At 46.2% G+C, this 26,307-nt stretch overlaps 1 protein-coding gene and 1 long non-coding RNA gene across 7 annotated transcripts in view; one reads left to right on the top strand and one right to left on the bottom strand.

The window, feature by feature from the left end:
- LOC143776034 (uncharacterized) overlaps window positions 1-26,307 on the bottom strand; it is a 131,981-nt gene that overhangs the window by 55,310 nt on the left and 50,364 nt on the right. The window lies entirely within an intron of this gene.
- The window catches only part of SLC35F4 (solute carrier family 35 member F4), a 467,648-nt gene that overhangs the window by 439,406 nt on the left and 1,935 nt on the right, over window positions 1-26,307 (top strand). For all 6 annotated transcript variants that reach the window (XM_077264849.1, XM_077264823.1, XM_077264858.1 and 3 more), the window contains one exon: window positions 5,154-5,243. In XM_077264849.1, the coding sequence (XP_077120964.1) occupies window positions 5,154-5,243 (90 nt within the window). The remainder of the gene's footprint in view (window positions 1-5,153; window positions 5,244-26,307) is intronic.

Raw genomic sequence — 26,307 nt, 5'->3', positions numbered from 1 at the left:
GAGAGACGAGAATCTAAGATCTTCTCCACCACGTACTCCAACTCGCCCTCAACCAACACCGGAGCAGGAGGCTCAGCAGAAGGAACCACAGGCACAACGTACCGCCGCAACAAGGACCTATGAAATACGTTGTGAATGGCAAACGACACCGGAAGATCCAGGCGAAAGGATACAGGATTAAGGATCTCCAATATCTTGTAAGGACCAATGAATCGAGGCTTAAATTTGGGAGAGGAGACCCTCATAGGAACAAATCGAGAAGACAGCCATACCAAATTCACAACAGTACCCCCCCCCCCCCGGGCCGTTAGACGGTTTAACAACGCTAGAGAAATTTGCGATAAAACGACGGTAGAAGTTAGCAAAACCCAAGAACTTCTGAAGACTCTTAACTGACGAGGGTTGAGTCCAATCATGAATAGCTCGGACCTTGACTGGATCCATCTCCACAGCAGAAGGGGAAAAAATGAACCCCAAAAAGGGAACCTTCTGTACACCAAAGAGACATTTTGAGCCTTTTACAAACAAAGAATTTTCACGCAAAATCTCAAAAACCATCCTGACCTGCTCCACATGCGAGTCCCAATCATCAGAAAAAAACAGAATATCATCCAGATAAACAATCAAAAATTTATCCAGATACTTCCGGAAAATGTCATGCATGAAGGACTGAAAAACTGAAGGTGCATTAGAGAGCCCAAATGGCATCACCAAGTACTCAAAATGACCTTCGGGCGTATTGAATGCGGTTTTCCATTCATCGCCCTGCCTAATGCGCACAAGGTTGTACGCACCACGAAGGTCTATCTTGGTGAACCACTTGGCACCTTTAATCCGGGCAAACAAATCTGACAACAACGGCAAAGGATACTGAAATTTGACAGTGATCTTATTTAAAAGCCGATAGTCAATACAAGGCCTCAAAGATCCGTCCTTTTTGGCCACAAAAAAGAATCCCGCACCAAGAGGGGAAGAAGAAGGACGGATATGCCCCTTCTCAAGAGACTCCTTGATATATGAACGCATCGCGGTATGTTCAGGTACAGACAGATTAAACAGTCTCCCCTTAGGAAACTTACTGCCAGGGATCAAATTTATAGCACAGTCACATTCCCTATGAGGAGGCAGTGCACTGGACTTAGACTCGCTGAAGACATCCTGATAATCAGACAAATACGCCGGAACTTCCGAAGGCGTAGAAGAAGCAATAGACAAGGGCAGGGAATCTCCATGAATTCCATGGCAGCCCCAACTTGACACTGACATAGCCTTCCAGTCCAAGACTGGATTATGGGTCTGTAACCATGGCAAACCCAAAACAACCAAATCATGCATTTTATGCAGAACAAGAAAACGTATTACCTCCCGATGTTCGGGAGTCATGCACATGGTAACCTGTGTCCAAAACTGCGGTTTATTTTTTGCCAATGGCGTAGAATCAATACCCCTAAGAGGGATAGGATTTTCCAATGGCTCAAGAACAAATCCGCAGCGCTTGGCAAATGACAGATCCATAAGGCTCAGGGCCGCACCTGAGTCCACAAACGCCATGACAGGATACGATGACAGTGAGCAAATCAAAGTTACAGATAGAATAAATTTAGGTTGCAAATTACCAATGATGACCGGACTAACAATCTTAGTAAGACGTTTAGAGCATGCTGAGATAACATGTGTAGAATCACCACAGTAGTAACACAAGCCATTCTGGCGTCTATGAATTTTCCGCTCATTTCTAGTCAGGATTCTATCACATTGCATTAATTCAGGTGCCTGTTCAGACAACACCATGAGGGAATTTACGGTTTTGCGCTCCCGCAACCGCCGGTCGATTTGAATAGCCAGGGCCATAGAATCACTCAGACCTGTGGGAATGGGAAAACCCACCATCACATTCTTAATGGCTTCAGAAAGACCATTTCTAAAATTTGCAGCCAATGCACACTCGTTCCACTGGGTCAGCACGGACCATTTCCGAAATTTTTGGCAATACACTTCAGCCTCGTCCTGACCCTGAGACATAGCCAGCAAGGCTTTTTCTGCCTGAATCTCAAGATTGGGTTCCTCATAAAGCAAACCGAGCGCCAGAAAAAACGCATCAATATCAGCCAATGCCGGATCTCCTGGCGCCAGCGAGAAAGCCCAATCCTGAGGGTCGCCCCGTAAAAAAGAAATAACAATTTTCACTTGCTGAGCGGAGTCTCCAGAGGAACAGGGTCTCAGGGACAAAAACAATTTACAATTATTCCTGAAATTTCTAAACTTAAATCGGTCTCCGGAAAACAGTTCAGGAATCGGTATCTTAGGTTCTGACATAGGATTTCTGGTAACATAATCTTGTATGCCCTGCACACGAGCAGCAAGCTGGTCCACACTTGTAATCAAGGTCTGGACATTCATGTCTGCAGCAATCACAAGCCACTCAGAGGTAAAGGGGAAAAGAAAAAAAAATGAGAGAGAGAAAAAAAAAACCTCAGAACTTTCTTTCTTATAATCCCGCTTCTGCAATGCATTTAACATTTAATACGGGCCTGGCAAACTGTTATGACCCCAATGGCGAGGGTCTCAGAGATATCAGCAAGTCTGCGAAGTACAAAAATCCAGCTCATAGGGCAGTGGTAACTGGGTTGACCATATATCTACTCCTAACGCCAACACTAGAAGTAGCCGGGGAACATGCCTACGTTGGTCGCTAGATGTCTCGCGCCAGCCGGAGGACTAACTACCCCTAGAAGAGGAAAACAAAGACCTCTCTTGCCTCCAGAGAATAGACCCCAAAAGTTGGATACAAGCCCCCACAAATAATAACGGTGAGGTAAGAGGAAATGACAAACACAGAGATGAACTAGGTTTAGCAAAGAGAGGCCCACTCACTAATAGCAGAATGTAGTAAGATAACTTATATGGTCAACAAAAACCCTAACAAAAATCCACACTGGAGATTCAAGAACCCCCGAACCGTCTAACGGCCCGGGGGGAGAACTCCAGCCTTCCTAGAGCTTCCAGCAAGGATAGGATACAGATTATGTACAAGCTGGACAAAAATGCAAACAAAAACAATAGCAAAAAGCAAGAAAGCAGACTTAGCTTAATCAAGCAGGAACCAGGATCAGTAGACAAGAGCACTACAGATTAGCTCTGATATCAACGTTGCCAGGCATTGAACTGAAGGTCCAGGGAGCTTATATAGCAACACCCCTGACCTAACGACCCAGGTGAGCATACAAGGAATGATAGACATACCCAGAGTAAAAACACTAGTAGCCACTAGAGGGAGCCAAAAGGTAAATTCACAACAGTCACCATTCTGGTCGCTCTTCTCTGAACTTGCTCGAGTTTGTTGATGTCTTTCTTTTAAATGTGGTGCCCAAAAAAAGTTATGAGAGTTGTATTTAGAACTGCTGTGATTTTCAGAACCAGCAGAGGGAAAGCTGACCGCGACTGCTGAGGGCTTATGTGAATAATCTGGTAAAGGGGACAATATCCTAAAAGTTTCCCTGGCTATTAAACAACTATGAGCTGTTATTGCATAGCCTTTACTGGTTAGCTCACGGGGGACCCCAGAAAAAACATGACATAGGGTTCCCCTATAAATTCTCACCAGCAGAGGCTAAAACAGACAGCTGTGGGCTGATACTAATAGCCTGGGGATGAGCCAGGGATATTGGTCACCCTACCAGGCTAAGAACTTCATCCCTCAGCCGCCTCAGAAATGGCACCTCCATACAATGCGCCAAATTTGGCACTTAACCTTGCTCTTCCCACTTGCCCTGGGGTGTTGTCAAGTGGAATAATAGGGTTGGGGTTGGGATGCAGCTTTAGTGAGGAGCGGTAACATCACCGCAGGTTACAGCCAGCTATTCCCATGCTCAGTTCAGTGGGAGCCGGATGAAGAACTGTGGTAACCTTCATGACATCACCGCTAGCACCTTTACTGCTCGTCACTAAAGCCGTGTCCCAAGCTCTGTTCAGTGTCTCCTGGATTCATGGCTGAGCGGTCGCATCATGGGATCCAAATGTAGCAGAGCTGGAGTTCTTCGTGGGACAAATGGATTGTCGTCAGACAGGTGAGGAAAATGATGTTTTATTATTTTTAATTTTAGAGAAGTAAATGGGAAAAATAGGTTGGATAGTGTTTATTTCAAATAAAGGAGTCTGTATTTCTTTTAATTAAAGGTATTTATTCTGGCTGTGTATTTTTTACAATATGACTATGGGGTTAGTAATGGAGGTGTCTTATAGATTCCTCTACATTAGTAAACACTGGGCTTGTTGGCAGGGGACATAAAACAGCTGACATCAACCCCAACCCTATTACCACACTTGCCACCGCACCAGGGCAAATGGGTAGAGCAAGGCTAAGCACCATATTTGGCGCATCTTATGGATGGGCCATTTCTGGGGCGGCTGAGGGCTGAGGTTCTTAGTCAATATCCCTGGCTCCTTCCCAGTCTATTAATATCAGCCACAGCTGTCTGTTTAGCCTTTGCTGGTTACAATTTATATGGAAACCCTAAATCATGTTTTTTTTCTGGGGTCTCTCGTGAACTAACCAGTAAAGGCTAAGCAAACAGCTGTGAGCTGTTATTAATAGCCTGGGAACCTTTAGGGATATTGGCCCCTTTCCTAAATTATTAACATCAGCCCCCAGCGGTCAGCTTTCCCTCTGCTGGTTATGAAAATTATGTGGGAGCCAAAGCCTTTTTTTTATTACTTATTTATACAGGATGTACAGATGGTCTGGGGGTAAAATAAAACTTCCATCAATGTCGCCTGCTCGTGCTGATCTCAGGGAGATCAGGCGATAATGATAAGAGCTGCCTTCGGGACCCGGGAACAGCGTAAAATGTACATCTTTTCCAGGCACTGGTACGTGTCACACTGAAGTGGCACATGTATGCCACACGTATGTAACACACTGATAGCTCCAGTACTGGTTTTTCCAGTACCGGAAATATCAGGACGTATGAAGGGGGCCTAATTCTGTATGTAAGACTATGCCCACCTTGGTATCCATATTTTTGGCTCCATTGCATCTGAAATAAAAATAGTATTTTTTAAATTGTTACTTTTTTTGCATGCAGCTGCCATGCAGACCTAAACATCTCCAGGCTAACATTTATTTTTGGCTTTTTCATTTTCCTGTTTTGCAGCTTTTAACATCTTAGTAAATGTCGGGGTTGTCCTAACATATCCCATCCTCATTTCAATCGGCACAGTCCTCAGCGTTCCAGGTAATGCAGGTAAGTGCTGAAAACCTTTTAGGATTTTTATTCAATTTCATTATTAATGTTGCAGATCTCAAAACGGTCCTAATAATTTATATAATGGGTGTTTTTTCTTATTTTTACGGGTATTTCCGTGTTAAATAGGATGGCACTATGGACTAGAAATAATGCTTTTATTTTCTTTAAGAAGCAGCTCCACTTTAAACACATAAGCTGTGACTGATAGTGCAATTGAGACCCATTCACTTAAGCTGCACTACCATCTCCATCCTAAGGGCAAGATTGCACTGTTTCTGGAAAATTACTTCTTGTGACACAGCTGCCGCAAGAAAAAATTATGCTGTGTTCATTTGGTTTATAGAAGAGGAGTCAAGAGGGGGGGCTGTAGGAACGCAGTTTATGAAAGCCCCCCATGACTGCGTTGCCAAGGGAATGCAGGGGAGCAATTTTTAAATAATGATGCAGGGAGAGGGGATTGGTTTAAGGGATGGGGAGGAGCAGGGGGGTGGTCTAGAGTTGGGGCGGGTTATTGGGAAAAGTGCGGGAAAAGGGGGCCATTACCTTTGGACATCAGATCTGAGAAGACGCGCACGATGTCCTCCGTCGACGAAATCCTCGGGCAGCTGAGGGTGATGGCGAGGTCGCGGCGTGGAGGCTGGCTGGAGGACCAGCTAGCGTCATTACTGGGCAGCCAGGGAGCCCAGGGGACCAGATCCAGGAGGACCCGACCCCCGGAGCGCTTGTCACCGGAGATAGGAGGGCGCGGCAACCGCCGGCCACGGAGCTCCTCTCGGGACCCTGCGGAGCGTGCGGGCCGGCGGTCACCTACCCTCCCCGGCCCGTCCTCCGGCAGGAATCCACAGGCCAGCGCTGCTGGCGCTGGACGACGGCCAGGAGCAGCGGCGGCGCAGGCCCAGAGAGACGGGCAGGCCGCACCGGAAGTGTCAGGAGGAGTTCCGGGTCGAGGCTCCAGCATGGCGGCGGTGAGCAGGAGCGGTACCCGGCGGGCAGCGGCGGTGTCTGCGGCGCCGGCGACGTCACCGGCGACGAGGAGCAGAGGGCAGGGAGCAGAGCACTTGAGGAGCAGTGGAGCAGCGGCGGGTACCTCGGGGCTTGAACCTCCCCGGGGGCCCGGCAGGGGCGGCACGGCAAGAGGCAGAGTGACGGGCAGGCGTACCTCAACCCCACAGCCTGGCCCAGCACGGCGGGGGCGATCGTTGGCGGCGGCTGGGGCTCGTGGCAGAGCTCAGCAGGAAGACAGGTCCGGAGTCGGGCTGGCTGCTGCCAGGTCCAGGTCACCCAGAAGGTCCAGGGAGAGTTCCAGTTCGCCTGCTCCATGTTGATGCGATAGGGGAAGCATACAGGGCGTACGGGGGTCAGGCGTGGTTACGCTATGACGAGCAGTTTCGGCAAAGGAAGGCGATTAGACCTGAGATAAAATGGGAGCAGAAGGACATAGGTTTGTGGTTGAAGGTGATGGCTCCGACGCGGTTTGGGCAGTCCTTTCATGGGGGCGGAGGGAGTAGCGGTCAGCAGTCAGGACAAGGAAGTGGGGGACAGGGGTCACAAGGGGTTAAGGACAAGACAGGGACGTGTTGGCAGTTTAACGACGGCCAATGCAAATACGGCAGTACATGCAAGTTTAAGCATGTCTGTTCCCACTGTGGAGGGGCTTCACATGGAGTGGCCAAGTGTTTCAAAAAAGCAAGGGGCAAACCAGCAGTGGGAGGCGGTCATGGGGGTGACGCCGGTGAAGGTTCTAAAGATGGCCCCTTATCTAAGTAGGTATCCGGATAGAGAAAAGGCTAGGTTGTTGTGGGATGGTTTTTCGGAGGGTTTTAAGATTCCTCATCCGGCTCATGCTATCCCCTTTTCTAAAAAGAATTTGAGGTCGGCTAACCTTCAGGCAGATGTGGTTAAGGCAAAATTGGCGAAGGAGGTTGAGTTAGGGCGCATGGCGGGGCCGTTTAGCGATTTACCTGTGGAAGGGGTGGTCGTTTCACCTTTGGGGATTGTCCCTAAAAAAGAGCCTAATAAGTTTTGCCTTATTCAACATCTGTCGTATCCAAAGGGCCAGTCAGTTAATGACGGGATAGCGGAGGAGCTTTGCTCTGTGGTTTATACCTCCTTTGATGCTGCGGTGCAATGGGTGCGTAGGTATGGCACAGGTGCATTAATGGCTAAGACAGATGTTGAATCGGCTTTCCGGCTACTCCCGGTTCACCCCGATAGTATTCCGTTGTTAGGATGTTTTTGGAACGGGGGTTCTTTTTGGATAGGTGTTTGCCCATGGGTTGTTCGATTTCCTGCTCGCTGTTTGAAGCCTTTAGCACTTTTTTGGAGTGGGTGGTTCGGGATGTTTCTCAGGTTCCGTCTGTTATTCATTACTTAGACGATTTTTTGTTTGTTGGCCCCCCGGATTCTTTGTTGTGTGGTAATCTGTTGGTTACGATGGAGTGGGTGGCAGGACAGTTTGGTGTGCCCTTAGCACGCGATAAAACGGAGGGACCTGTCACGGTGTTGAGTTTTTTGGGCATTCTCATAGACTCGGTGAAGATGGAGTGTCGCTTGCCTGAGGAGAAGCTGGTGGCTTTACGGCAAGAGGTGATGAGATGCGAGAAGTTGCGCAAAGTTACGTTGAAAGAGCTTCAGTCGTTGTTGGGGCGGTTGAACTTTGCGTGTCGCATTATGCCTATGGGCAGGATATTTTGTAGGAGATTGTCGAGGTCTATGGCTGGAGTGCGTTCAGGGCATCATTTTGTACGCTTGAACAAAGAGCACAGGGAGGATTTGGTGGTTTGGAGGCGTTTTTTGGACAGTTATAACGGTAAGTCCCTGATACAACAGGAGGATTTGAACGATTTTGATTGTGAAATTTTTACGGACGCGGCTGGTAGTGTTGGATATGGGGCTTATTGTGCTGGAAAATGGAGTGTTGGGGGATGGCCTGAGTGGTGGCGCAGAGCGGGTTTTACAAAAAATTTGGCGTTGTTGGAGCTGTTTCCAATTGTGGTTTCGGTGTTCATTTGGGGCAGTACTTTTCAGGATAGGCGGATACGTTTTCATTGCGACAATTCAAGTGTGGTGTCGGTGATTAATAGTCTGTCTTCATCATCTCCTCCGGTGATAAAATTGGTTCGGGAGTTAGTTTTGCGGTGCTTGGAGTTGAATACTTGGATTTCGGCGGTGCATGTTCCCGGTGTTCAAAATTCTATAGCCGATGCTCTGTCTCGTTTGCAGTGGGAATGTTTCCAGGAGTTGGCTCCAGAAGCGGAAGATGCAGGAACGACATGCCCTTTTCATTTGTGGCGGATTGTTGCGGACGAGGAGGTCGGCTGATACAGTCTTCAGTGTCCGGAAGGACGTGGTCAGGTTATGAGGCGTCATGGCATTTGTGGGAAGGGTGGTTGGAGCAATTGGGTTCAGTTGATTCAGATGGTGATAGGGTGATGGCATTTTTGCTTTTGATTGGATCAGCGGAGGAATGGGGTTGGTCCGTGTCGAAATTGAATAAATTTGTAGCTGGTGTTGCTTTTGGTTTCAAGCTTCAGGGTTCTGTTGATGTCACTAAGGATTTCTTGATTCGGCAGGCTTTAAAAGGTTTTAGGAAGGGTTTTTCAACTTGCGATACTCGACGGCCCATATCCTTCGGGATGTTGGAGCGTCTGGGGGTAGCATTGGGGGAAGTTTGTAGTTCTGGCTTCGAGGCGGCTCTGTTTCGATTGGCATTTTCGTTGGCCTTTTTCGGGGCTTTGAGAATAGGGGAGCTGGTTTCCCCTAGCAGGTTTGCAGCTGGGGGTTTGTTGGCTGAGGATATTGAATTTTGGTCAGGCGGGGTTGCTTTTTGGATTTGGAGGTCTAAGACCGATCAATTTGGAAAAGGAAGACGTGTGGTTTTGGGAAAAGTGATTGGGGGGGCGATGTGCCCTCATCGGTGTTTGGAAGAGTATTGGGGATTGGAACCAGATAGGTCTGGCCCACTTTTGCGGCACCGTCAGGGTGAATTTTTATCACGGTTCCAGTTTATGGCAGTATTGAGACAAGCGGTGACGATTTTAGGCTTGGATCCCTTGTCATTTGGGACACATTCATTTCGAATTGGGGCAGCATCTGAGGCTGCAGGTTTGGGGCTGGGACCGGAGGTTATTCGTCGTATTGGCAGGTGGTCATCGAATCGTTATTTATCTTATGTGCGTAATTAATTTGTGGGGGTATTAATTATCGTTGTATTTTGCAGGTCGGACCCCACTTCTGGCATGGATTTTCGGACATTCTTTTGTGCATTGGGGGGCGATTCGTGCCGATGTTAGACAAGATGGTAGGCAATTGGGATTTCAAAGGGAGGCGGTGGTGGTCCGATGGTTGGGTTTTCGGGGCATGTCGTGGCGTGGGTTTTTGACCGAGTTTTCCAGATCGGTTAGTTTGGATCGTTCCCCGGATATTGTAGTCGTACATTTGGGTGGTAATGATTTGGGGTCTAAGCCAGTGAGGGAATTGATTAGGGATATACGGTATGATTTTTTACGATTGTGGGTATCTTTCCCAGGGATGGTTACGGTGTGGTCCGACATAGTGCCCAGGAAAACGTGGAGGGCAGTACGCTCTATGAAGGGTATCAATAGAGCCCGGGTTAAGCTTAACAGGGCTGTGGCGAGTTTTGTTTCTCGTAACGGGGGGGTGGCGGTTCGCCACTTGGAGTTGGAACCGAGTGTTGGAAATTATTGGAGGAGCGATGGCGTTCATTTAAATGATATTGGCTTGGATTTGTGGATGTTGTCAATTCAGGAAGGGGTGGAGAGGGCCATGGCGGTGGTGGGGCACTCGCGAGCCTGAGGGTTCAGTGCTGCTCGTGGATGGGGGGGGGGCGGGGTTCTTGGAGTTGGTTTCATGGGGCTGATCTGGCTTTGGTTTACTGGCTCTGGACGGGGATTTGACCTCGGGAGCTTTGGGGTTGGTTTGCCCGGTAAACGGGTTACATGGTGCCCTCGAGCTGGTGGTTACGGCTGAGGGTAAAGAAGGGTTTTTCATGTTGGTTTTGGGCTTTTGCCTATTAGGTGCCAGATTTATTAGCTCCAAGAACCCTCCCCTCTAGTTTTTATACAAATGTATAAATGGTTGTTTATGTTTGTTATTAATAAAATGGCCGCTGTGGCCGAATTATCCAAAAAGAAATGGTTGTCGTGTTTTAATTTAAGGGTAGTAATAGTTATGGGGTATAAGGATCGAAGGGGTAAGAGGGGCCTGGTATCTCGGAGGTCCCATCTTGGAATACGCAGTCAAGAGGGGGGGCTGTAGGAACGCAGTTTATGAAAGCCCCCCATGACTGCGTTGCCAAGGGAACGCAGGGGAGCAATTTTTAAATAATGATGCAGGGAGAGGGGATTGGTTTAAGGGATGGGGAGGAGCAGGGGGGTGGTCTAGAGTTGGGGCGGGTTATTGGGAAAAGTGCGGGAAAAGGGGGCCATTACCTTTGGACATCAGATCTGAGAAGCCCACCCACCCTCCCTTGTTTTTTGGTATTTTTCTTTGGGCGCTTTATTGGGGTAATGCGTGACTGGTTGGGGAATTTGGTGTTAAATTTGTCCTTGGTAGGGGTTTTTTGTTGTACTATTGTCACAGTGGCTGGTTGGCGGGGGGCGGGGTTCTTGGAGTTGGTTTCATGGGGCTGATCTGGCTTTGGTTTACTGGCTCTGGACGGGGATTTGACCTCGGGAGCTTTGGGGTTGGTTTGCCCGGTAAACGGGTTACATGGTGCCCTCGAGCTGGTGGTTACGGCTGAGGGTAAAGAAGGGTTTTTCATGTTGGTTTTGGGCTTTTGCCTATTAGGTGCCAGATTTATTAGCTCCAAGAACCCTCCCCTCTAGTTTTTATACAAATGTATAAATGGTTGTTTATGTTTGTTATTAATAAAATGGCCGCTGTGGCCGAATTATCCAAAAAGAAATGGTTGTCGTGTTTTAATTTAAGGGTAGTAATAGTTATGGGGTATAAGGATCGAAGGGGTAAGAGGGGCCTGGTATCTCGGAGGTCCCATCTTGGAATACGCAGTCATGTAATGACTATGCTTGCTGGCTGTTTAGAACACGTAACACTATGACACTGTGTAACAAGGCCGGCACCCAAATTTATAATACTGTTGGCTTTTTATCTGACAGAGGGCCTTTCAGTCCACTCAGGCACAAAGGTCCAGGTGTAACTGGTATATATGCATTACCTATAGCTACGCACCTGTATATGTCAGTATTCAATTGCTACCCAAAAACTCAGTAATCTCTGCTTTCTGCATTTTCTCTAACACAATATAACTGGAAATTTCCCCAGGTATTCATTTGTTCCACAGTTTTTGAGTGTTTTTCCTGGTTTGATTGGATACATGATTTAAAAGACACAAGTCACTTGCAAAATATTGAGATGGTATTGGCAGAAGCATGCAGTAAGAATGTGACATCTAGTAATAAACGTACAATAGAGTGATGCAGAGAAGAGCAAATCCTGTAAAATACACCCAAAAATTCATCCATTTCAGAGTAGTTTAGAAGTAAAATGAATATGAAATGTCAGAAGGTGACCCCAGTGGAGGTCTATTTACGTTGTTCTTTATAATATATCTTTGTACCCATTTGATGTTTCATATATAAATTTATATCCAGTGCAAAGCAGAGTTGTGCTGGAATATGTCAACAAGTTGCAGTTGACAGATCTGTTCTTATTGTTATCAAGTACTTTGCAAATCGGTGGGAAATCGGACCGCAATTTGCCGCAAATTTCCAGATCCGAACATGACAGTTTCATACAGTCATGGCCAAAATTTTTTGCACCTTGAAATTATGCAGAAAATGAAGTATTTCTCCTATAAAACTATTGCAATTATACACGCTTTGTTATACACATGTTTATTTCCTTCGTGTGTATTGGAACAGCACAAAAAAAAACAGAGAAAAAAGGCAAATTGTAAATAATTTCACGCACAACCCAAAAAAAGGACCAGACAAAATTGTTTCAGCTTAATATTTGGTTGCACACCTTTTGGAATAAATAACTGCAATCAATTGCTTTCTATAACCATCAACAAGCTTCTTACACCTCTCAGCTGGAATTTTAGACCACTCTTCTTTTGCAAACTGCACCAGGTCTCTCATATCTGAAGGCGCCTTCTCCCAATAGCTAATTTAGGGTATGTGCACACGTTGCGGATTCTCTGCGGATCCGCAGCGTTTTTTGCAGTACAGAAATGCTGCAGATCCGCAATTGATTTACAGTACAATGTAAATCAATGAGAAAAAAAAATGCTGTGACACTTTGCGGAAAATCCGCTGTGGAAACGCTGCGGTTTTAAAGAAATAGCATGTCAATTCTTTTTTGTGAATCTGCAGCGTTTTTGTACCCATTCCATTATAGAAAACCGCAGGGGTAAAAAACGCAGCAAATCCACAAGAAAACCGCAGCAAAAACGCACAAAAAAAGCTGCGGAACCGTACAAAAAACCGCAGGTGCGTTTTCTGAGAGACAGAATCCGCACCAGAAATTCCTAAGCCGAATCCGCAACGTGTGCACATAGCCTTAGGATCTCTCCACAGGTGTTCAATGGGATTTAGATCCGGACTCATTGCTTCCACTTCAGAACTCTCCAGTTCTGGGTACTTCTTGAAATATGTTTCGAGTGATTGTCCTTTTGGAAGACCCATAACCTTGAATGAAAATCCAGATTTGTAACACTGGGCACTACACTGGGCACTACATTAGAACCCAAAATCCTTTGCTAATATTCAGATTTCGTGATGCCTTGCACACAGTCAAGTCCCCCAGTGCCAGAGGCAGTAAAACAACCCCAAAACATCTTTGGTCCTCCACCATATTTGACTGTAGTTACTGTGTTCTTTTCTTTGTAGGCGTCATTTCCTTTTCGGTAAAGAGTAGAATGATGTGGTCAAAAAGCTCCATCTTGCTCTCATCTGTCCACAAGACGCTTTCCCAGAAGGATTTTAGTTTACTCACATACATTTTGGCAAACTGCAGTCTAGCTGTTTTATTTCTCTGTGGCAGCAGTAGGGTCCTTCTGGGTCTCCTGCCACAGTGTTTCATTTCATTCAAATGTTTACTGATAATTTACGCTGAGGCTAATGCACCTAATGCAAAATAATAATAATGAAAAAATCATTTAGAAGAGGCAAATAGAGTTAAATAATTATTTTATTATATATAAAGTTTAAAAAGACAATTAACAACATTTAAAAAGGCAGAAAAGCTGGGGAATAACTTAACCGCCTGAGAAAAGTGCATATTATAATAAAAAATGGACCTACAACAATCTGCCAAACAATCCCATAATATGGAATACATATAAGAAAGGTGCTATAAATATAATAAATAATAACTATGTATACATCGGCACAAGATCACAACATATAGATCAATATAATATGTATACCAAATGGTATGTACAAATGTTGTACAGAGTGTTGTAGGGGTTTACTTGTGTTATGGTGTTTTTTTACTGTGGTTTTTTTTCACCATTGGCTTCCTGATGTATTGAGGTTTTGTTTCTTTCTTACTGTATGATAGCTAATAGAGTAACATTATGTGTGCATAATGAGATATACATGTAACAGATAACCTATGTATATATTTTGCTCCGTACACCACTTTCTGTGAGGATTATCAATACCAAGTGTATCCACCCAAATCTTTCTTGTACCTGTAGTATTTGTCTTACGGTTTTTATAAATATATATTTTTTATGAAGTTCTTTAATAAAAGTTATTTTAATTGAGATACGGCTGTGTGTAAAACCCCATTTCTTTGGTGTCATATATTGTATGTCGGCCAAACTACAGTTGAATGGCACAAGAGGCTCCAAAAGCACCTTGTACTTTCTTATATGTGATCCATATTATTGGATTGTTTGGGAGATTGTTGTGTGTCTATTTTTTATTATAATATGGACTTTTCACAGGCGGTTAAGCTTTTCATCTCCACCTTTTAAATGTTCCTAATTGTGTTTTTGCACTTTATATATAATAAAGGAATTGTTTCACACTATTTGCCTCTTATAAATGCTTTTATATTATCATTTTTATTTTGGGCTCTATGGTGCCAGACACACATTTTTTCGTTTTTCTGATTTACTATTTCTGGTACATGGCACAAGAGTCCATTTAATTATCTAATATTATTCTTGTGGTGCTGTTCCATTTTTTTGCTCATAGAATATGTGATACTGAAGAATCCTGAGCCTTCAGGACAGGAATTTAAATTGGGGCTGCTTATCCACTATCCAGACTATCCTGCAATGCAACCTTTCAGCAATTTTTCTCTGCCGTCCACGTCCAAAAAGATCAGCTACAGTGCCATGGGTTGTAAACTTCTTGATTATGTTGAACAACGTGGACTGTTGTGAACTCTGTTCTCGAGCTCCCTCCTGTGGTCAGGAATGGTATTTCTGTGAATTCTGTCCGTGGGTTCCCTCTGGTGGCTGAAAGTGGAGCTGCTGGGCTGGAGGTGGCTTCCTCAGCTGCATCGTTTAAGACTGGGCTGGTTCCTCTATTTAACTCTGCTCAGATCGTTACCTGATGCCAGTTGTCAATGTATCTGTACTGGTTCAGATCTCACTTGGATCTCCTGATGACCTGTCTACTTCAGCCGAAGCTAAGTCCCTGTTAAGCTCATTTGTTGTTCATTTGTGTGCTGAATATATTTCTGAGTACCTGCTAAGTTTTGTCCAGCTGGCTATCATGATATTGTCTCGCTAGCTGGAAGCTCTGGGTTGCAGAGTGGCACCTACCACGCCGTGAGTCGGCGCGGGGGATTTCTTGCTCACTCTGCGTGGCTTTTTGTAGTTTTTTGTGCTGACCGCAAAGATCCCTTTATCTATCTTCTGTCTATTTAGTAAGTCGGGCCTCCTTTGCTGAAACCTGTCTCATTCCTGTGTTTGTGCCTTCCTCTTAACTCACAGTCAATATATGTGGGGGGCTGCTCTTTTCCTTTGGGGAATTTCTCTGAGGCAAGGTGAGGCTATACTTCTCCTTAGGGGTAGTTACCTCTCAGGCTGTGAAGAGTCGTCTAGGCAGAGTCAGGTACGATCCACGGCTAATTCTAGTGTGTGTGATAATAGATTAGGGCTGCGGTCAGCAGAGCTCCCACTTCCCAGAGCTCGCTCTATTTTGCAGTTTTGACTATCAGGTCATTCCCGGTGCTCCTAACCACCAGGTCCAGCCATAACAGTACAACTGGCCCGAAAGTGTTAATGCATCTCAATAGAGGGATAAGAGAAGTTCTGAGACCATTTTTTTTTCTCTGCAGTGTGTTTAGTCTTTTTTTTCCCCTAAACCTCTGGGTGGTTCAGGACTCAGCTGTAGATATGGACATTCTAGGTCTGTCCTCTTGTGTGGATAATCTCACTGCAAGGGTACAAGGCATTCAGGATTATATAGTTCAGAATCCAATGTTAGAGCCTAGAATCCCAATTCCTGATTTGTTTTCTGGGGATAGATCAAAGTTTCTGAATTTCAAGAATAATTGTAAACTGTTTCTTGCCCTGAAACTTCACTCCTCTGGTGACCCTAGTCAGCAAGTAAAAATCATTATTTCCTTGTTGCGTGGTGACCCTCAAGACTGGGCATTCTCCCTTGCGCCAGGAGATCCTGCATTGCTTAACGTAGATGCGTTTTTTCTGGCGCTTGGATTGCTCTATGACGAACCAAATTCTGTGGATCAGGCAGAGAAAATCTTGCTGGCTCTATGTCAGGGTCAGGATGATGCTGAAATGTATTGTCAGAAGTTTAGAAAGTGGTCTGTGCTTACTCAATGGAATGAGTGTGCTCTGGCAGCGATTTTCAGAAAGGGTCTTTCTGAGGGCCTTAAGGATGTTATGGTGGGGTTCCCCACGCCTGCTGGTCTGAATGAATCAATGTCCTTGGCTATTCAGATCAATCGGCGTTTGCGGGAGCGGAAAGTTGTGCACCATATGGTGGTGTCCTCTGAGCAGAGGCCTGAGCCTATGCAATGTGATAGGACTTTGACCAGAACTGAACGGCAAGAGCACAGACGTCAGAATGGGCTGTGTTTTTACTGTGGTGACTCCACTCATGCTATCTCTGATTGTCCTAAGCGCACTAAGCAGTCCGCTAGGTCTGTCACCATTGGTACTATACAGCCTAAATTTCTTTTGTCCGTTACTTTGATTTGCTCTTTGTCATCCTACTCTGTCATGGCGTTTGTGGATTCAGGCGCAGCCCTGAATTTGATGGACTTAGAGTATGCCAGGCGCTGTGGTTTTTTCTTGGAGCCCTTGCAGCATCCTATTCCATTAAGGGGAATTGATGCTACGCCTTTGGCCAAGAATAAGCCTCAGTACTGGACCCAGTTGACCATGTGCATGGCTCCTGCACATCGGGAAGATATTCGCTTTTTGGTGTTGCATAATTTGCATGATGTGGTCGTGTTGGGTTTGCCATGGCTACAGGTCCATAATCCAGTATTGGACTGGAAATCTATGTCTGTGTCCAGTTGGGGTTGTCAAGGGGCCCATGGTGATGTTCCAGCGCTGTCAATTTCTTCTTCCACTCCTTCTGAAGTACCTGAGTTTTTGTCGGATTACCAGGATGTATTTGATGAGCCCAAGCCCAGTGCCCTGCCTCCTCATAGGGATTGTGATTGTGTTATTAATTTGATTCCTGGTAGTAAGTTTCCTAAAGGCCGACTTTTCAATTTATCTGTGCCAGAACACGCCGCTATGCGGAGCTATATAAAGGAGTCCTTGGAGAAAGGGCATATTCGCCCGTCGTCGTCACCGTTGGGAGCAGGGTTCTTTTTTGTGGCCAAGAAGGATGGTTCTCTGAGACCTTGTATAGATTACCGCCTTCTTAATAAAATCACGGTCAAATTTCAGTACCCTTTGCCTCTATTGTCTGATTTGTTTGCTCGGATTAAGGGGGCTAGTTGGTTTACCAAGATAGATCTTCGAGGAGCGTATAATCTTGTGCGTATTAAGCGGGGCGATGAATGGAAAACCGCATTCAATACGCCCGAGGGCCATTTTGAGTATCTGGTGATGCCATTCGGGCTTTCTAATGCGCCATCTGTATTCCAGTCCTTTATGCATGACATCTTCCGAAAGTATCTGGATAGATTCATGATAGTATATTTGGATGATATTTTGGTCTTTTCGGATGATTGGGAGTCTCATGTGAAGCAGGTCAGAATGGTGTTCCAAGTCCTTCGTGCTAATTCCTTGTTTGTGAAGGGGTCTAAGTGTCTCTTCGGAGTTCAGAAGGTTTCCTTTTTGGGCTTCATTTTTTCTCCTTCTACTATCGAGATGGATCCAGTTAAAGTCCAGGCCATTTATGATTGGACTCAGCCTACATCTGTAAAGAGCCTTCAGAAATTCCTGGGCTTTGCGAATTTTTACCGTCGCTTTATCGCTAATTTTTCTAGTGTTGTCAAACCACTGACTGATTTGACCAAGAAAGGTGCGGATGTGGTGAATTGGTCCTCTGCGGCCGTTGAGGCGTTTCAGGAGCTGAAACGTCGTTTTTCTTTGGCTCCTGTGTTGTGTCAGCCAGATGTTTCGCTCCCTTTTCAGGTCGAGGTTGATGCTTCTGAGATTGGAGCAGGGGCTGTTTTGTCTCAGAGAAGTTCTGATGGCTCTGTGATGAAGCCATGTGCTTTCTTTTCTAGAAAGTTTTTGCCTGCTGAGCGTAATTATGATGTTGGCAATCGGGAGTTGTTGGCCATGAAGTGGGCATTCGAGGAGTGGCGACATTGGCTTGAGGGCGCCAAGCATCGCGTGGTGGTCTTGACGGATCACAAGAATTTGACTTATCTCGAGTCTGCCAAGCGGTTGAACCCTAGACAGGCTCGATGGTCACTGTTTTTCTCCCGTTTCGATTTCGTGGTTTCATACCTTCCGGGTTCTAAGAATGTGAAGGCTGATGCCCTTTCAAGGAGTTTTGTGCCTGATTCTCCGGGAGTTTCTGAGCCGGCTGGTATTCTCAAAGAGGGGGTGATTTTGTCTGCCATCTCCCCTGATTTGCGGCAGGTTCTGCAGGAGTTTCAGGCGGATAGACCTGACCGCTGTCCTGCAGAGAGACTGTTTGTCCCTGATAGATGGACTAGTAGGGTTATCTCGGAGGTTCATTGTTCGGTGTTGGCTGGTCATCCTGGAATTTTTGGTACCAGAGATTTGGTGGCTAGGTCCTTTTGGTGGCCTTCCTTGTCCCAGGATGTGCGTGCTTTTGTGCAGTCCTGTGGGACTTGTGCTCGGGCGAAGCCCTGCTGTTCTCGTGCCAGTGGGTTACTTTTGCCCTTGCCGGTCCCGAAGAGGCCCTGGACGCATGTTTCCATGGATTTTATTTCAGATCTCCCTGTCTCTCAAAGGATGTCGGTCATCTGGGTGGTTTGTGATCGCTTCTCTAAGATGGTCCATTTGGTACCCTTGCCTAAGTTGCCTTCATCCTCTGATTTGGTTCCGTTGTTTCTCCAGCATGTGGTTCGTTTGCATGGCATTCCGGAGAACATTTTGTCGGACAGAGGTTCCCAGTTTGTTTCGAGGTTTTGGCGGTCCTTTTGTGCTAAGATGGGCATTGATTTGTCTTTTTCTTCTGCTTTCCATCCTCAGACAAATGGCCAAACTGAGCGAACCAATCAGACTTTGGAGACCTATCTGAGATGCTTTGTTTCTGCTGATCAGGATGATTGGGTGACCTTCTTGCCATTGGCTGAGTTCGCCCTTAATAATCGGGCCAGTTCGGCTACTTTGGTTTCACCTTTTTATTGTAATTCTGGTTTCCATCCTCGTTTCTCTTCAGGGCAGGTTGAGCCTTCGGACTGTCCTGGTGTGGATTCTGTGGTGGACAGGTTGCAGCAGATTTGGACTCATGTAGTGGACAATTTGACATTGTCACAGGAGAAGGCTCAACGTTTCGCTAACCGCCGTCGCCGTGTTGGTCCTCGACTTCGTGTTGGGGATCTGGTTTGGCTGTCATCTCGTTATGTTCCTATGAAGGTTTCTTGTTGTGAACTCTGTTTTCGGGCTCCCTCTTGTGGTCACTGGTGGTATTGTGTGACTTTTGCTTTGGGCTCCCCCTGGTGGCTTTGTTTGTTATCCTGCTGGTCTCTGGCTATCAGCTGGTTCGTTATCCTCTGGGAGGTTCCTATATAGCTCTGTTTTACTTCCACTTGTGGCCGGCTGTCGATGTAATCAGTGCTACTCAGATTCCTTCTGACTACCTTGCTCCCAGTCTATCCAGGATAAGCTAAGTTTTGTTTGCTCATTTTTTGATCAGCAGTGTTTATCATGTTTCTCTGTTCCAGCTTGCTAAAATGTAATTCCCTCGCTTGCTGGTTGCTCTAGTGGGCTGAGTTTCTCCCCACACACCGTTAGTTGGTGTGTGGGTTCTTGAAATCTCAGGATGGATATTTTGTAAGGGTTTTTTATTGATCGCATAGACCCCTGCTCTATTTTCTGCTTTCTAGTACTAGTGGGCCTCTTTTGCTGAATCTGATTTCATCCCTATGTATGTGCCTTCTTCTTACTTCACCGTTAATATTTGTTGGGGGCTTCTATATCTTTGGGGATTATTTCTCTGGAGGCAAGCGAGGTCTTTCTTTCTCTTTAGGGGTAGCTAGTTCCTCAGGCTGGCTCGAGACGTCTAAGAATTTTTTAGGCACGTTCACCGGCTACCTCTAGTTGTTTTGGATAGGTTCAGATTTGCGATCAGTCCAGTTACCATCTCCCTAGAGCTCGTCCTTAGTTTAATCACTTGCTGATCTATTTGTGATCCTCCGCCACTAGGGATCATAACAGTACAGCCGGCCTATAAAGTGTTAATTGCATGGCAGAAGCAGGAGAAAAGAAGCCTTGAGAAATGTTTTTTTTTTGTTGTTGTTGTTGTTGTTGCCGTGTGTCTAGCTGCTGTGGCTAGCTTCTCTCCTCCTCTTAATCTTGGTGTGGCTCTGAGTTCAGCTGCTGACATGGATGTCCAGAGCTTGGCTTCCAGTCTGGATCATCTTGCTGCTAGGGTTCAAAGTATTCAGGATTTTGTTGTTCACAGTCCTATGTCAGAGCCTAGAATACCTATTCCGGAGTTGTTTTCTGGAGATAGATCTAGGTTCCTGAATTTTAGGAACAATTGTAAGTTGTTTCTTTCTTTGAAACCTCGTTCCTCTGGTGATTCCGTTCAGCAAGTTAAGATTATCATTTCCTTTTTGCGTGGTGACCCCCAAGATTGGGCCTTCGCATTGGCGCCAGGGGATCCTGCATTGCTTACTGTAGATGCGTTTTTTCTAGCCCTTGGATTGCTCTATGAGGAACCTAATCTTGAGAACCAGGCTGAAAAAACGTTATTGGCCCTCTCGCAGGGGCAAGATGAAGCAGAGGTGTACTGCCAGAAATTTCGGAAATGGTCGGTGCTTACTCAGTGGAATGAGTGTGCCCTGGCTGCAAATTTCAGAGAAGGTCTTTCTAAAGCCATTAAGAATGTCATGGTGGGGTTCCCTACGCCTGCAGGTCTGAATGAGTCAATGACTCTGGCCATTCAGATTGATCGGCGTTTGCGGGAGCACAAACCTGTGCACCATTTGGCGGTGTCTTCTGAACAGACACCTGAATCTATGCAATGTGACAGAATTCTGACCAGAAGTGAACGGCAAAGTTATAGACGGCAAAATGGGTTGTGCTTTTACTGTGGTGACTCAGCTCATGTTATCTCAGCATGCTCTAAGCGCAAAAAAAAGGTTGATAAATCTGTCACCATTGGTACTTTACAGCCTAAGTTCATTTTGTCTGTTACCCTGATTTGTTCCCTGTCATCTTACCCGGTTAATGCTTTTGTAGATTCAGGTGCCGCCCTGAGTCTGATGGATTGGTCATTTGCCAGGCGGTGTGGTTTTGATTTGGAGCCTTTCAAATTCCCTATTCCACTAAGGGGAATTGATTCTACACCATTGGCTACGAATAGACCTCAGTACTGGACACAAGTGACCATGTGCATGACTCCTGTTCATCGGGAGGTGATTCGCTTTCTTGTACTGCATAATTTGCATGATGTCGTCGTGTTGGGTCTACCATGGTTGCAGACTCATAATCCAGTCCTGGATTGGAAAGCTATGTCGGTGTCAAGTTGGGGTTGTCAGGGAATTCATGGTGACGCTCCTGTGGTGTCAATTGCTTCGTCCACTCCTTCTGAAGTCCCTACGTTTTTGTCAGACTACCAGGATGTATTTGAGGAGCCCAAACTCAATTCTCTACCTCCTCATAGGGACTGTGATTGTGCTATAAATTTGATTCCTGGTAGTAAGTTTCCTAAGGGACGACTTTTCAATTTATCTGTGCCGGAGCATGCTGCCATGCGGAGTTATATAAAGGAGTCTTTAGAGACGGGACATATTCGCCCGTCCTCATCCCCTCTTGGTGCAGGATTCTTTTTTGTGGCTAAAAAGGATGGTTCCCTGAGACCCTGTATTGATTATCGCCTTTTGAATAAAATCACGGTCAAATTTCAGTATCCTTTGCCATTGTTAACTGATTTGTTTGCTCGCATTAGGGGGTCTAGTTGGTTCACCAAGATAGATCTTCGTGATGCGTATAACCTTGTGCGTATAAAACAGGGTGATGAATGGAAAACTGCATTTAATACGCCTGAAGGCCATTTTGAGTACTTGGTGATGCCTTTTGGACTTTCTAATGCTCCTTCAGTCTTTCAGTCCTTTATGCATGACATCTTCCGTGAATATCTGGATAAGTTTATGATTGTGTATCTGGATGATATTCTGGTTTTTTCGGATGATTGGGAGTCTCATGTTAAGCAGGTCAGGATGGTCTTTCAGGTCCTATGTGACAATGCTTTATTTGTGAAGGGCTCAAAATGTCTTTTTGGAGTCCAGAAGATTTCTTTTTTGGGTTTCATTTTTTCTCCTTCTACTATTGAGATGGACCCAGTCAAGGTTCAGGCTATTCATGACTGGACGCAGCCTACATCTGTTAAGAGTCTTCAGAAGTTCTTGGGTTTTGCTAATTTTTACCATCACTTCATAGCTAATTTTTCTGGCGTTGTTAAGCCTTTGACGGATTTGACCAAGAAGGGTTCTGATGTGACAAATTGGTCTTCTGTGGCTGTGGAGGCCTTTCGGGAGCTGAAGCGTCGGTTTTCTTCGGCTCCGGTCTTATGTCAGCCAGATGTCTCACTTCCCTTCCAGGTGGAGGTTGATGCTTCCGAGATTGGAGCGGGGGCTGTTTTGTCGCAGAGAAGCCCCGATGGCTCTGTGATGAAGCCATGTGCTTTCTTTTCAAGAAAGTTTTCGCCTGCCGAGCGGAATTATGATGTCGGTAATCGGGAGCTGTTGGCTATGAAGTGGGCATTTGAGGAGTGGCGACATTGGCTCGAGGGAGCTAAACATCGTGTGGTGGTCTTGACTGACCACAAGAATTTGATTTATCTCGAGTCGGCCAAGCGGCTGAATCCCAGACAGGCTCGTTGGTCGTTGTTTTTCTCTCGTTTTGATTTCATGGTCTCGTACCTGCCGGGTTCGAAGAATGTGAAAGCTGATGCTCTTTCTAGGAGTTTTGTGCCTGACTCTCCTGGAGATTCAGAGCCGGCTGGTTTCCTTAGAGAAGGGGTGATTTTGTCTGCCATCTCCCCAGATTTGCGACGTGTGCTGCAAGAGTTTCAGGCGGATAGACCTGACCGCTGTCCACCGGAGAGACTGTTTGTCCCGGATAGATGGACCAACAGAGTCATCTCCGAGGTTCATTCTTCGGTGTTGGCGGGCCATCCTGGAATATTTGGTACCAGAGACTTGGTGGCCAGGTCTTTTTGGTGGCCTTCCTTGTCGCGGGATGTGCGTTCCTTTGTGCAGTCTTGTGGAATTTGTGCTCGGGCAAAGCCTTGCTGTTCTCGTGCCAGTGGTTTGCTGTTACCTTTGCCTGTCCCGAAGAGACCTTGGACGCACATTTCCATGGATTTTATTTCAGATCTCCCTGTCTCTCAGAGAATGTCTGTCATCTGGGTGGTGTGTGATCGTTTTTCTAAGATGGTCCATTTGGTGCCCTTGCCTAAGTTGCCTTCCTCCTCCGAGTTGGTTCCACTGTTTTTTCAAAATGTGGTTCGTTTGCACGGGATTCCTGAGAACATTGTTTCTGACAGAGGATCCCAGTTTGTGTCTAGATTTTGGCGGACCTTTTGTGCTAAGTTGGGCATTGAATTGTCTTTTTCGTCGGCCTTCCATCCTCAGACGAATGGCCAAACCGAGCGAACTAATCAGACCTTGGAGACTTATTTAAGATGTTTTGTTTCTGCTGACCAGGACGACTGGGTTACTTTTTTACCGTTGGCCGAGTTTGCCCTTAATAATCGGGCTAGTTCTGCTACTTTGGTTTCTCCTTTTTTTTGTAATTCGGGGTTTCATCCTCGATTTTCCTCGGGTCAGGTGGAGCCTTCTGACTGTCCTGGAGTGGATGTTGTGGTGGATAGGTTGCATCAGATTTGGAATCATGTGGTGGACAATTTGAAGTTGTCACAAGAGAAGGCTCAGCTCTTTGCCAACTGCCGTCGCTGTGTAGGTCCCCGACTTCGCGTTGGGGACTTGGTGTGGTTGTCTTCTCGCTTCGTTCCTATGAAGGTCTCCTCTCCTAAGTTCAAGCCTCGGTTTATCGGTGCTTATAAGATTCTGGAAGTCCTTGGCCCTGTGTCATTCCGTCTGGACCTCCCGGCATCATTTGCTATTCATAATGTGTTCCATCGCTCGTTGTTGCGGAGGTATGTGGTACCTGTGGTTCCTCCGGTTGAGCCTCCTGCCCCGGTGCTGGTTGAGGGAGAATTGGAATACGTGGTGGAGAAGATCTTGGATTCTCGTGTTTCTAGACGGAGGCTCCAGTATTTGGTCAAGTGGAAGGGCTATGGTCAGGAGGATAATTCTTGGGTTGTCGCCTCTGATGTTCATGCGGCCGATTTGGTTCGTGCCTTCCATGTGGCTCATCCTGATCGCCCTGGGGGTTTTCATGAGGGTTCGGTGACCCCTCCTTAAGGGGGGGGTACTGTTGTGAACTCTGTTTTCGGGCTCCCTCTTGTGGTCACTGGTGGTATTGTGTGACTTTTGCTTTGGGCTCCCCCTGGTGGCTTTGTTTGTTATCCTGCTGGTCTCTGGCTATCAGCTGGTTCGTTATCCTCTGGGAGGTTCCTATATAGCTCTGTTTTACTTCCACTTGTGGCCGGCTGTCGATGTAATCAGTGCTACTCAGATTCCTTCTGACTACCTTGCTCCCAGTCTATCCAGGATAAGCTAAGTTTTGTTTGCTCATTTTTTGATCAGCAGTGTTTATCATGTTTTTCTGTTCCAGCTTGCTAAAATGTAATTCCCTCGCTTGCTGGTTGCTCTAGTGGGCTGAGTTTCTCCCCACACACCGTTAGTTGGTGTGTGGGTTCTTGAAATCTCAGGATGGATATTTTGTAAGGGTTTTTTATTGATCGCATAGACCCCTGCTCTATTTTCTGCTTTCTAGTACTAGTGGGCCTCTTTTGCTGAATCTGATTTCATCCCTATGTATGTGCCTTCTTCTTACTTCACCGTTAATATTTGTTGGGGGCTTCTATATCTTTGGGGATTATTTCTCTGGAGGCAAGCGAGGTCTTTCTTTCTCTTTAGGGGTAGCTAGTTCCTCAGGCTGGCTCGAGACGTCTAAGAATTTTTTAGGCACGTTCACCGGCTACCTCTAGTTGTTTTGGATAGGTTCAGATTTGCGATCAGTCCAGTTACCATCTCCCTAGAGCTCGTCCATAGTTTAATCACTTGCTGATCTATTTGTGATCCTCCGCCACTAGGGATCATAACAGTTTCTTCTCCTAAGTTTAAGCCTCGTTTTATTGGGCCTTATAAGATTTCTGAGATCCTCAATCCTGTGTCATTTCATTTGGACCTTCCAGCTTCTTTTGCCATCCATAATGTGTTCCATAGGTCGTTGTTGCAGAGATATGTGGCGCCTATGGTTCCTTCCGTTGACCCTCCTGCTCCGGTGTTGGTCGAGGGAGAATTGGAGTATGTGGTGGAGAAGATTTTAGATTCTCGTATCTCGAGACGGAAACTTCAGTATCTGGTCAAATGGAAGGGCTATGGTCAGGAAGATACTTCCTGGATTCTTGCCTCTGATGTCCATGCTACCGATTTGGTTCGTGCCTTTCATTTGGCTCGTCCTAATCGGCCGGGGGGTTCTGGTGAGGGTTCGGTGACCCCTCCTCAAGGGGGGGGGTACTGTTGTGAACTCTGTTCTCGAGCTCCCTCCTGTGGTCAGGAATGGTATTTCTGTGAGTTCTGTCCGTGGATTCCCTCTGGTGGCTGAAAGTGGAGCTGCTGGGCTGGAGGTGGCTTCCTCAGCTGCATCGTTTAAGACTGGGCTGGTTCCTCTATTTAACTCTGCTCAGATCGTTACCTGATGCCAGTTGTCAATGTATCTGTACTGGTTCAGATCTCACTTGGATCTCCTGATGACCTGTCTACTTCAGCAGAAGCTAAGTCCCTGTTAAGCTCATTTGTTGTTCATTTGTGTGCTGAATATATTTCTGAGTACCTGCTAAGTTTTGTCCAGCTGGCTATCATGATATTGTCTCGCTAGCTGGAAGCTCTGGGTTGCAGAGTGGCACCTACCGCGCAGTGAGTCGGCGCGGGGGGTTTCTTGCTCACTCTGCGTGGCTTTTTGTAGTTTTTTGTGCTGACCGCAAAGATCCCTTTATCTATCTTCTGTCTATTTAGTAAGTCGGGCCTCCTTTGCTGAAACCTGTCTCATTCCTGTGTTTGTGCCTTCCTCTTAACTCACAGTCAATATATGTTGGGGGCTGCTCTTTTCCTTTGGGGAATTTCTCTGAGGCAAGGTGAGGCTATATTTCTTATTAGGGGTAGTTACCTCTCAGGCTGTGAAGAGTCGTCTAGGCAGAGTCAGGTATGATCCACGGCTAATTCTAGTGTGTGTGATAATAGATTAGGGCTGCGGTCAGCAGAGCTCCCACTTCCCAGAGCTCGCTCTATTTTGCAGTTTTGACTATCAGGTCATTCCCGGTGCTCCTAACCACCAGGTCCAGCCATAACAGTGGAC

Source organism: Ranitomeya variabilis, chromosome 1, assembly GCF_051348905.1.
Source record: "Ranitomeya variabilis isolate aRanVar5 chromosome 1, aRanVar5.hap1, whole genome shotgun sequence".
Lineage (NCBI taxonomy): Eukaryota > Metazoa > Chordata > Amphibia > Anura > Dendrobatidae > Ranitomeya > Ranitomeya variabilis.
Note: the sequence above shows the minus strand (reverse complement) of the source record. Positions and strands in the feature narration are given on the sequence as shown.